The 12,532-nt window shown below is 31.7% G+C and overlaps 2 protein-coding genes across 2 annotated transcripts; both read right to left on the bottom strand.

The window, feature by feature from the left end:
- Positions 1-145: 145 nt before the first annotated feature.
- On the bottom strand, positions 146-3,782 carry LOC8258110 (LIM domain-containing protein WLIM1). The gene is made up of 5 exons (XM_002511404.4): positions 3,361-3,782; positions 1,782-1,878; positions 1,652-1,692; positions 1,441-1,530; positions 146-633 (listed from the first exon to the last, which is right to left on the bottom strand). The coding sequence occupies exons 1-5, from the start codon at positions 3,496-3,498 to the stop codon at positions 427-429; spliced, it is 573 nt and encodes a 190-aa protein (XP_002511450.1). The 5' UTR covers positions 3,499-3,782; the 3' UTR covers positions 146-426.
- A 2,242-nt stretch (positions 3,783-6,024) lies between these two features.
- Positions 6,025-8,955, bottom strand: LOC8258111 (succinate dehydrogenase subunit 7B, mitochondrial). The gene is made up of 4 exons (XM_002511405.4): positions 8,698-8,955; positions 8,496-8,567; positions 7,997-8,099; positions 6,025-6,469 (listed from the first exon to the last, which is right to left on the bottom strand). Exons 1-4 carry the CDS (start codon positions 8,752-8,754, stop codon positions 6,396-6,398), a joined length of 306 nt encoding a protein of 101 aa, XP_002511451.1. The 5' UTR covers positions 8,755-8,955; the 3' UTR covers positions 6,025-6,395.
- Positions 8,956-12,532: the final 3,577 nt, after the last annotated feature.

Genomic DNA, 12,532 nt, shown 5'->3' with positions numbered 1-12,532 from the left:
CAAGGAAAAGAAAACAATCCACGGTGTCCATTTGCTCTATCTAGGGAAAGTTAGTTGATGAAGGGGAGACAATGGATCGATGTATTCTGGAAAAGCACCAAGGGCAACAAACACACACCGCCAATTAAAAGACTCTACAACCATAGAAGATGAAAGCAATTTCAGAGCTTAAACTTGAAAAGAAATACAGAATCTTTGTACTTTAAGTTCATGGTTTATTGAAAGGAATATAACACCAAAAAACTTATTTAAACATTCAAAACTCACACTCGAAAAAAGCTCAAAATCCGCAACTGACTACTATTTCCACCATGACATATTTTATAGTTGCTCTTCTAGCATAGTTTTGACATTTTCCATCCGACTCTGAGAAATAACCTTCTTCAAGTATTACATATTTCGAGATTTGTGAAAGATTTTACATTCTCACTCAGCTGCAGTCTCAGTGACTGGTTTAACATGTTCATGCTTATCAAGCTGGCTGAAGTTCCCCTTCTGCTTGAAGAGTTGGTTGTGATGGTGCCTGCAATAGAGACGTTGCTCGTGGGCTACATAGTTTGACGGGCTAATTACGCAGCCTCCATGGGTGCACCTGAAACAGGCCTTGTGATAAGATGTACCATCAACTGCCACCTGAAATAAGCAAAAAATTGGGTCAAAAAGTCAGCAAAATGTCCTACTTTTTTCTTTTCCTCCATGGCTTCATAATTTATAAGAATAACATCCATGAAAATCAAGAAAATGCAGTTTAGATATGACTAAGGGTAGAACTTTTTGAACTTGAGAATCATTTTCTGCATTGAAGTTATATGTGGTAAAGTAGAAAGATGACTCAATGACTGGCTAAAATATGTTATAAAAGATATCTTGTAGACCAAATGACATAGCTGGCTACTCTTTTGTTCAAGTGTTAACAAATTTCGTATATAAACTTTGAAATATTCTTTCAAATTTGCATTAATCAATCTCAGTGAACTAGCAAAACAAACCAGTCTAGTCACCTTGAACAGATTTATTACCGAATTTAATACAAAATAGTAAAAGAGGTAAATGCATCATTTGAGACCTAGCTTTAAAACAAGGAATTCAAAATTCGATTGTGCAGAATAATGCTATAAAAACTATACAATGAAGTAGGAAGATAATTGACATCAATATGCTGCATGTTTAAAGCTGATAGTTCTGCGCAACAGAAAACGGTGATGATATTTTAGCAAACTCAAAACAACTTTCTACTCTGGAAAGTACTAGAAATATGTGTGGAATTGCAGACAGTGTCCATGAAACTTCCATGACATTGTTCATATTGCTAGATAATCAAATAACAGAAAGTCAGAAACAATGCTCTCCATTACTTTCAGACTTCTCAAATTCCCCAAACTTGCACATATTTGCTATCATGTAGAACACTATTATTGCCACGTAACTCGCTGGACTTACCTTTTCAATTGGGTAAACAGTTTTCTTGCAAGCAACACATTTGTCCTGGGTTCCAGCAAACATGCTTGAAACTCTGCTATTGCTGTTGAACTGTGGAATGCCATTCACATAGTTAACACTTTTAACGTATCATAATTAGACCCTAATTAACCAATTGTAGTTATTCTAAATTCACCCATTAGTATAATCAAGAAACTTAACACAAAGATACCTGATCCGCAGATCTGTCGACTCTAACAGTTTTTGGAGTGCCTAGAGAATAGAAAGGGGGGAAAAATAAGAAATAAAGAAGAAATTATCACAGCTAAAGCATTAAAAAAATCTTAGTAACAGATAATGACCTTCAAAACTTTTATCCAAGCTTCCCGTCATCTTAAATAGTTGATCAAAGTGAGGCTTGCAATACAAAACGCCTTCAAAGGAGGAATAATTACTCAGCTGCAAAAGAAGCAGAAGAAAAATGCCATGATCCCATACAGAACATCAAATAAAATACAATGATCATACTGCTGCTGTTATGCAAGTAGAGACATAGACACCAAGCCTTTTAATTGTAACTTGATCATTATAGTACTTATCGGATACTGAGGATTCCAAAAGATAGCCTGCATCTTTTTACAAAATCAATAACAGACCTCAGATTCAGTTCCTTGTTACATACAGTAGACATCTGCATAAGACTGACTAGCAACAATCTGAATATCACTAGCCTTTCTATAAGCAATCAAAGACCATATCTTCACCAACAATACATTGAATTTATTTTATGCAAAATAGGAGTTTTAGGGACAATAAAAGTTAATAGACTACAGAAAGCAAAGATTCCAAATCAAGGCCAGAGCACTAAACAATGCCAACAGTAATGAAGGTGGTGATCAATTGCAAACTACCAACCACTTACCAATGGTAAGACAATGGTCTACTGAGATACCAACTCATAGTCAACTAGTTAAACTACTTCCTAAGGGATCATCTTGTGGGTGAACAGAAGACATTATCCACGTATCGAAACACACAAGTATGCCCTCCATCTCCACCATTCTTCATTCCATAATAGTTTGCAGCAGATAGTTTTAGGTAGAGAACAAGAGATAAAATTGCCAGTAATATTTTCTGTGTGATGCTGCAGGTCTGCCAACTTAATACAGTACCTTCAACCAAGAACCAAGTTCATGGAAACAAGCACTGAAAGAAATGGTCCAGTTAACCCTATGTATATTCTTAGAGTGCAGATGTTTGCCCTAATATTCAAACAAAGTTCTCAAAGTTACTAGCATTGAACTATACATTCAGTTCTGAATATGCATATTATAGTATTACCGTTTAATTTGATATTTCTAAGACAGTTTTGGTTCCAAGTCCTTTCTACTATTCTTTAGTTTTGCCTCTTCCCTACTATCCACCAGGCCGACAAATAAAAAAACAAGCGAAGGAGACAGTGCTTCTCAACCAGTCAAAGTCTATATTAGAAAAAATCTTCTCTGTCAGCCCCACCTCTCCCTTAATTGATTGCCTGTGGGGCGGGAGGCACCTCTTCACTACTAAAATTTAGAATCTAAACATGATTCATAGCCAAGGAAATGAGGCTATCACAAATCAACCAGTAAAAAAAATACTGAACATCCAAAACTATATATCACCAACCAAAATCTGATCTGGATCCAAGCAAGAAGGGGCTAATTAACTCCTCTTTTATAACCTAAGCTACATATGATCAATTAGCTCATCCATTAATTAATAATATTATCAACACACTCATAAACACATCTACACAGTGATTAAATCTAAACATTCAATACTAAAACAAGCTCATGATCGTCAAAAGAACATATAAAATGATGGAATTCAACGGAAAGTCTCCAGCTTTGATACTTTCAACACGTAGCGGAAGTATTAGAACTGAGTAGGAAAAGAACTAACCTTTAAGGTACCCTTACAGTGGTGACACCTGAAACAAGCTTTGTGGTAGACTTTGTTGTCAGCAGTAAGTTGATCCACCAAGTAAACAGTCTTCTCACAAGCTTTACACTTCTGGGTTGTCCCTGCAAATGTTGCCATCTTCGATTTCTCTCTTACTTTTTACTCTTCCTTTATCTTCTCCAACACCAAATATGTATCAACTGAATTGTGATAAACACTACAGCCTCTTTAGATTTTTGTTTTTTTTTTCTTTTTGTTGATAAAAAGGGGAGACTTTCAGAATTCTCAGCCTTTATGATGTATTAGTTATTACAGCTACACAAGAAATAAAAGAGAGAACTAAACAAATGCAAAAAAATTGCATTTAAATAAACAATAAAAATAAAAATGCTTTGAGCTGCAGTGCAGACTTTCAAATTTTTGTGCTTAATAGAAAAATGCAAGCTGTCCATGTCGGGGGCAAGGCAATCTTGTAAATTAGGTGATGATTAAAATATTTACTAAATTACCTTATTGCCCTTAGAGTGAATGGGAATAATAAGGAAACAGTAAGTTTCAGGGTCTTCGGTCAGGAGCAGAAAATTACATAGTACCTATGTTCCAACATTTCGCGATACTTACGTAGTCGGAGAGATTAAATCACTCTCTCAAAAAGGTGCGTGTCAAATTATCCCTTTTTAAGTACATGCTGCACAAAATTTAATTAAACCAAATGAAATAAAATCGGTTTGTTTGGTTCCAATCTAATAAATCAAAGTTTATGGGTTCAATTTTCTGGTTTGGTTTTAGTTTTTAAATTTGAAAAAAAATCATAAAATTTGGTTTGAGTACTTAAAAGAATTAAAAAAAATAAGAATTAAACCAAATCAAATATTGTATAAATTAAAGATTTTTTAGTCATTAAACTGAATTGGTATTAGGATCCTCATAAATTAGGATAGATTGATATGTCAGAGGATTAGCTGCTTAGACAAAAGAATAATATTAAGTTATTGCTACTCATAATGTCCATTAATATCCCATTTCTTCTTTAATTGAGATTTGATGGCATAAATTTGTACTAGATTAATAATTTTAAAAATATTTTATTTTTATTATCAAATTGTTATATAATAATAAAGTATTTAGATTATATTAGATGTCTATTATTATATTTATAGATAAATTTTTTTATATAAATAGAATTCAATTTCTATAATTCCTTACACATATAACTTAGATGTTACAATCAATTGAATGATACAAAAAAAAATTAATCTTTTTTCTCTTTTTATTTTCTTTATTCTTATTTTTTAATTTATAATACTCTTTAATCTTCTTATTATTATTTATTTTACAACACAAATAAATTAATATAAAAAAAAAAGTTACATCAGAAAAGAGAAGTAATATAAAAATATTATTTGTTAATTTTCTTGTGATATTCATGCACTTCAATAAATGCTTATTTTAGTAAAAAAGAATATGCAACGGTGATATGAATAAAATTTCATAGAATTGCTTAAGCAACAGCTATAAAATGGAGAAGGAAGGGGCAGGGTTTGAAACCCTCAAGCAAGAGAAGAACAGAGCCATGGCGTTGGAGTTTAAGCGCGGAGAGGGCAAGTGGGCAGCTAAAGTAACAGGGTGAATATGAAACATTCTGTGTCGCAGTAAAAGAAAAGAAAGAGGTGGGGTCAGATTATGATAATGATGTATAATTCTTTCTATTTTGAAATATTTTTGTCATTATATTATTTGTGGGTAAATATGCATATGCATCCCCCACTATGTCAACAACTTCTCAATTCAATTATGATACTTCAATTTTATTTTTTTATTTAATTTCTGTTTTCTTTCGCAAAACAACAATACAGACAAGCCCACCTTTTCTTTTCTTTTTGTTCATATTGGTTTACACGTGTCGTGCAGTCATTAGCTATATAATGTAAATCTATTTTTGGTTTGGACCGTTTGGTAAAGGAACTAAATCAAATATTTATTTATTCTTCTTTCCTTTTAGCTAGTTGCGTTATGCCCTTTTTAATAAAGCCAGCCAAGGGATATCAAGAATCTTCACCAAATGTCCATATAACAAATTATGGAACATTTGTTCTTTTCCCTTTATCTGAACTAATACTGGTTATCTGTTCTTGACTGCCCTTTCCTTTTTTTAATGTTTTTGTTTTTATATTTCGTATCTAATGGTTTAAGTGTTATTAGATTACGATTGATTCCGACTTCAAGAATTGTATAGAAACCTAGCTAGCTGAGGTTAATTAGTTAAATGAAAATATCATTAAAAATGTGAACAAGAGAAAGAAAAAACAAAAAAAAAAGCCTAAAATTTTAAATTCCATTCAAAAATTAGGATGCCCCAGTTCATATTGAAATGAGCTGATCCCACTTGACCAAACCTCAATCAAAAGCAAGCATTTTTAGAGACTAGTCACCGACCTTGAGCCGAAAGCTGGACCAGGTCTCTATAGTTTCTTTAACTTACTTATTTCAGTTTAAAAGGATGGGCTTAGATGTTGTCCTGGAAACATTAAATCCTACAATGTCGTTAACTACAAATTTGATCAAACTAAGATTGTGCTACTTCCTCATGTTTACCTTATGGTCGCTGACTTGAGCCACCTAACATAGATAAAGCACATGGTACCCAACTGGAAAACACATTGATTGGGAAAAAAAATGGAGCAGCTGTTCCTCATAAATGTCTCAGACTATTTTTTAATGCCATTATTAATCAACATTTGTACTACCTTGCCAACTGGAGCTTGTTCAGTTGGTGTGTTACATATTGGGGATGATCCTTAGATGAGAATCAAGGATCCAAAACCTATATCTTTCACCATGGACTGAAAGGCTGGGGAATATTCGAGTCCATCAAACACAAAATTCTAACAGAAGCAAAAAACAGCAACTCTTGAGGGCAAGAATTTGATCACAGGAAGATTGTTCTTGCTTATTTAACACTCGGACAAGATCTTTATGTTATCATGAGTAGTGAAAAGGATCATTAAAGGAACATTGCAAGTTACTGTACTCCGTTATGCAATTTCACCTGCCTGTTTCCGAGCCTCCTCCCTCATAGTAGCTCTAACATAAATTTCATAGCAACAGCCTAAAACATAAGAACAACATCAGAGTACTGATAGATATAACAACAAAAGCATGAAACATGACTAATTCTGGTGGCAGTCTATGTGAAACAATCTTTAGTCTAATTTAAGGAATCATATCAGTCATAAATTCTCCTCTGATACTTTCAACTGTTCCTTCTGATAAGGAATACCATGATTCGAAATTATTCAAAAACCTCATGGAAAGATCAAAATTTATTGAAATAGTGCTATGAGATACAAAAGCCTTTACTAACATATTTTATGACCATCCATGATGTGAAAAGGTAGCAGTTGCAACTGACTATTCCAGTGCAGTTACTATCAATTTCATTATTTTTTTTTTCCCATATTGATGTCATCATTAACATTAACAAACAACTTCTTCCACTTTGAATAACCTAAACACTCACTGGCAGGATATGGAGCTCATGTAAGTGATGCAGTCAATTCTTTTGAAAAACAGAGGAGAAAATGCACAGCTTCTCTATGCAATTTTCACTTCAATAAGCAGGCCAACCTCATTTCTCGATACTCGGAGACAGAAAATCTGAGGTCTATAACCCTCCACAAACATCTATTAACTCGAGAAGTAGATTGATATTATCTAGTGCGGTTCTCAAAGAGATTATATAAATACCTGGAGGGTCCTAGTCTCCATTGTAAATCAAGATCACTAATAAATTATCTTGCCAATTAACAGAACCAAAAATATACTACATTGCTTACAGATGCAACCTTGCTTGCTTGTCCATGATGTTTAGAAATTGAAGAGATTCTACGATACAAGAGATAATTTTATCGAAGAGAAGAAAAAGATGAAGGAAAGCAAGTATAAGAGCTAGCACTTCAAAATTGCTAAATAGCATGTATCCTCCTTCAGTAATAGACACTTTCTCAAGACAGAAGACAGGTTAAAAATTAAAGACACTCCCTCAAACAAAGCATTTCCACATAAAACAAGCATAAAAGAAAACAAGAAGAAGGAGCACAGAAATGCACTTTATTAGGTTTTCAAAAGTACACGACTCAGAGAATCCAAGTTTACAAAACTGATTTTAAAATTCATTCTTGACATATTTGATCTTTCATATTATTAGGTAGGAAACCAAATTTTCTGCTTGGAACTTAAAGCAACATATACTTTACCACTTACTTGGAAGCTTATTATAAAAATATTTCATCTCAGCAAACCGTAAAGACATTCTAGCTAGAGAAGACCTTGATTTAGCTCACATTAACTTAAAACAATAAATCTGGACTATAACACTTCCCTTGCAGTATTAACAATCTTTTCTGTCAACAAAAAGATTTATGAACAGAAATGTTGGATGCTCATGGCTTAGTTTATTTCCTACTAGCTGTTTGAATTTGCTGCATTGTTTATTTACTTTATGTGCACCTGAGAACCCACTAACACTAATTGCTTCCACTTCAACTAGTAGCAAAAAAGAAAGAAGAACAAAAAACATTTGTTGCACAAATGTAATGAAAAATGAGATTGATAGCAAAAGAAGCATCCAGCATACCTGCAACAACTACAATAGTGAGAACATCTCCAACTCTTTTGAGTGTCCGGACACTACTCTTATGTGATTTGAATCGCTTAAGAGCAGGGTCTTCTGCCAAGAGCTGAAATAATCAATGATGTAAAGAACTTAGCACAATAAAGCTAATCATGCGATTCAGATCGTATCTTAAAAATCAAGATTAGATATTTGAAGGTAAAAAACGCATGAAAAAGAAAAAGGAAAGTAAATGACTCTTTTAGGATCTAAATCGTATCTTAATAATGACATAAGGTCCATTGAAATTGCAAGTAAATAAAACGAGAAGCAAAATATTGCAATTGAAGTTCAAGAAATTATTAGCTACGTAGAAGTGTAGAGATACCCACACAGACTATATGTGGTCCTTTCTTATCAAATAATGGAAAAAAATTTAAAAAGGAAAAATCTTGATTTCAATGAATAAAGATAAAAAAAAAACAGGATTCAAAACCCTAGGGAAAAAACAAAAGAAACTCACAGCTTTCTCGCGAGTCCCAGGTTCGACATGGAATCCACGACTCGAATTAGATAGTAAGCCTTTCTCTGTGTTCTGTTAAATCAGTAAACCAAAAAGAAGAAAAAAAAAACAAAAAAACAAAACAAAAGCGACCATCTATTAATCATTGTAAAGAAACAAATCAAAAGGATGATTAGTTGATTTTTTTTTTTAACTCAATTACCTGAGAATGAGATCGAAAGCGAGAAGAAATCATTGAACTTTTGAGTAGGAATGCCATTCTTTTTGTTTTCCCTTCGATAGAGAGAAAGAGAGATCAGAGTGGCTGCTGTAATAGATTGAGCTACTGTGTTGCAAATTTGGGAGAAGAAAATAGAGAATCGGTCCTCAGATTTTAAAAACTAGATTTTGCAGTGGTGCCCATCTACTTTCACTATAGTTATATTTGTGCCCATCTACTTTCACTCTAACAGATTGAGCTATACTATGTCTTGTTTCAGTGTTTGTAAGGCTCTCTTATTTTGAGAAGACCCTGTTACCAATTTACAGTTGACATGGTTGAATATTCCAGTGCACTTTCTTTTGCCTAATATCAATATTATTGACTATCATTGCAGCGAATGTAAATCAGTTATGCCAATTTTAGCTTTTATTAGGTTGAATTCAAGTAACTTAACATCAAGTAATGATAATGAATAGAGACAACAAAAAATCTGAAACTTCAATCTCAAATCTTATATTTTAAAATGATTTCATTAAAACAACACTTGAACATATCATATTTAATACTAATTTAGAATCTAGAAAAAATATTAATTAATTATTTTGCACATGCAACTTCAATGTATCAAGCATGAGAATGATATTGAAAAATAAAAGATAATCCAACTATCAAGTCATACAAAAGTTTATTTGAAAAAATAATAATAATGAGTAATAGTATGATAAAGCAAAAAAAAAAAAAGAAAAAAAGAAAAAAAAAGGCAGAATTATGAGTTTTAGAGTTTATTAGCAATTTGTGTTTTTCATTCAATGAAAATATCCATTTGAAGAAAAGATGGCCGGTTGTTTCTCAATCTCACATGTTGAGTACTTTACCTTACCAAAATGGCACTTCTCATATCCTTAAGGCATGTTTTCTTTTATCATGTGTTTTGCAAGAATAACAAGTAAATCAGAGGTTAACAACAACTTTTGAAGGAAATTTAGCTTTGAATTCAAAACCCTTAATCTTTGCGGTTCGATATGTTTCGTCATCCCCAAAATCCTTTGGACACCCAGGTTGTCCTACGAACCAATAATGATCTTCTCAAGTGCCACGGATTTCTCAACTATATAGGATGTAAGCTCCATGACTATTGGGGTTGCCCCTTAAATCCAATCACTTCAAACACTTTGAGATTACAATGACATGTTTCAACACTTTTTTCCCTGTGAGGACTATGGCTAAGAAACAAATTTAGCAAAAAAGTTAAAAACAAAAGTGAGCTATTGAATGCAAAAACTAAAAGCATAGTAAAAAAAATATTAATTTATATAAAATTCTTTACCTGCGGATATGTAAAGCAGAACATGAGGTTAATTGCACTGCTGGTTCCAAATCTTCATACTTTTTTCTAAATGGTATCAAACTTTTAATTTGTTTCTTTTTGGTACAACTTCTATTATTTCTTTATCTTCCACTAGTACCAATGAGGAATCCGACACTTATTTGCTAATGTGGCTGTCGGATTTATGAAGGATAACACACCACTTGCCACATCTGTTGTTGACTCCTTCATTTAAATTACTGATATGTTCCGCAGAAACATGTTCAAGCAATTGGCAATTAGAAAAAAAGTGATTGATGATCTCATCTGTTACACTCATATTTTTCAAGCAAATACATGTCATGAATCAGATGTTAGCTAAACTTTGAGTAGTTTTTATATAATTATAGCAATTCTCAAAAGAAACATGCAGGGTGTGGCATGGTAGATAGAATTGGACCTAAATTCAGCTCAAGGTTTTGGACTTTTTTTTTGGATTGCCAAATTAATCAAACAATCTTTATGCAAAAGATACCGCACTCTAAAATCATAATTATATTAGATCTCAGAAAAATCAGCATACTATTTGTCGGGCTCATTATAAAGCAATTATATTATTTTATTTGGGGAGCTTTTCAAAAATATTCTAAAATCAACAAAAAGAAAATATCATTTTACTTTGTAAGTTTTTTCATAGATATTAGATTTCTATTTTTTTTTTCTAAATTTATGGTATGGTTGTTTTTTTGTTGTTGTTTTATCAAAAAAACAACAAAACCCGTAATTTTGAAAAAAAAGTTAAAATTTTATATTTCTGGTATTTTGCACAATAAAAATGGAATAAATAAAAAGGATATTTTTGATATTTTTCCTTTAATTTATCCATATCCTAGATTAATAATTAGTTTACCAGGCTTCCTTTTCTTTTTCATCCAAGTTAATCCTAGGCAAAAGCTATGAATGACCCCTTAAACTTTTAGCTGAATTTCAATTAAAGTTAGAATAATTAAGTCCTTAAACTAAATAAAACAGAACAATTAAGCCTCTTTAACTATTTTAGGAAAAAATATGGATAACTCCTTAAATTTTGGTCAAATCTCTATTAAATTCTTAAACTGAATAATAGAGAACAATTAAATCCTTCTATAGAATTCCATTACTACTATTATTAATTATTTTTATTGATAACGGCCAACATAAAATGACAAATAATAGCATAAAGACACATAGATTGTAAATTCTATATTTTTTATATTTTTTAAAAATAATACAAAATAAAAATAATTATGTGAACAAAAAAAAGATAAAACCTAGGTATGACAAATGAAAAGGTTAAGATAAAATCTAGGTGTGAAAATGTAGGTTTTATCTTTTTTTTTTTGAAATAATTATTTTAATTCTTGTATTATCTTTTTATTTTGTATTAACTTTGAGAAATATAAAAAATTAAAATTTATAATCTAGATGTCTTTGCGCTATTAGTTGTCATTTTAGGTGGGTTATTATCAATAAAAATAATTGACAGTAATAGTAAGGAAATTGCACATAAAAATTTAATTGTTCAATATTATTTAGTTTAAGGGTTTTTAATTGAGATTTGGCTAAAATTTATGAGGTTATTTGTATTTTTTGTCAAAATAGTTAACAGTAGTAGTAGCTTAACTGAGATTTAAAAATTTAATGAATTACTCGTACCATTTACCTTAATTATAATTAACCAAGTTTAGAAGATTGGTGAGCTGCGCATATTATTTCTATGAAATAATTATTACAATTAAGTGCGCTTTTAAGCCCGGAGTTAGCATGGATAAGGCTCCAACTCGGGTTTGATTCAATTTTTAGCCAAAAAAATGTCTTTTTTATTTCAGTAGTACAATTTATTTGATAATCTTATCTTATATTTCTCGTCTTTATATATTTATTTTAAGATTATTTCATAAATATATATATATATGCCCAATACCAGTTTATAATTTAGAAAAATTTTAATGTACCAAATATGGTACTGATATAGAAAAAGGAAAAGTAATGCAACTATCAAGTTATGCAAAAGTTTATTTCACAAAATTTAATACCAAATGCGGCTATAGACACTAGAATTATTTTGTTTATAAAGTGACATCCACATTTTAGAATTAAAATTGACTAACACTAATAAATAGTAATTGGAAAAGCAATAGTTAGGTTGAGGAGTCTTGCTAGCTCTTTGGATAAAGCAGGAGGATTGATGGGTAAAGGAGCCAATACCAAGAATAAGCAACTTCAGGAGTATACGTATGTCATTGTTCAAACAAAATGTGATTTCGAATTATTTGTCAATCTCACTGGAAATTTTATAGGCTTTCAGTCAAAAGCCAAGTTGGCAAGTCGGATGGTGCCATCGGTTTACTATACGTATTTAGAATGAAATGAAAATTAAAAACGTTTCCCTATTTCATGTATTAATTTTGCCCATGGCTGCCAAAACAGATATAATAATGAACAAAACACCTGCTTATCAAAGGTCATTATGTGATATCGAGACTTGCC

Source organism: Ricinus communis, chromosome 4 (genome assembly GCF_019578655.1).
Source record: "Ricinus communis isolate WT05 ecotype wild-type chromosome 4, ASM1957865v1, whole genome shotgun sequence".
Classification (NCBI taxonomy): Eukaryota; Viridiplantae; Streptophyta; class Magnoliopsida; order Malpighiales; family Euphorbiaceae; genus Ricinus; species Ricinus communis.
The sequence above is the reverse complement of the archived record's forward strand: the minus strand, read 5'-3'. Positions and strand labels throughout refer to the sequence as shown.

Excerpts from the sequence above, each read along its gene's own strand:
- LOC8258110 (XM_002511404.4), bottom strand. The coding sequence starts at position 3,498 with ATGGCAACATTTGCAGGGACAACCCAGAAGTGTAAAGCTTGTGAGAAG. Across the intron at positions 1,693-1,781 it reads CTTGGATAAAAGTTTTGAAG|GCACTCCAAAAACTGTTAGA; the intron begins GTCATTATCTGT and ends TCTATTCTCTAG. Across the intron at positions 634-1,440 it reads CTGTTTACCCAATTGAAAAG|GTGGCAGTTGATGGTACATC; the intron begins GTAAGTCCAGCG and ends TGCTTATTTCAG.
- LOC8258111 (XM_002511405.4), bottom strand. The coding sequence starts at position 8,754 with ATGGCATTCCTACTCAAAAGTTCAATGATTTCTTCTCGCTTTCGATCT. Across the intron at positions 8,568-8,697 it reads GCTTTCGATCTCATTCTCAG|AACACAGAGAAAGGCTTACT; the intron begins GTAATTGAGTTA and ends CTGATTTAACAG. Across the intron at positions 6,470-7,996 it reads CACTATTGTAGTTGTTGCAG|GCTGTTGCTATGAAATTTAT; the intron begins GTATGCTGGATG and ends CTTATGTTTTAG.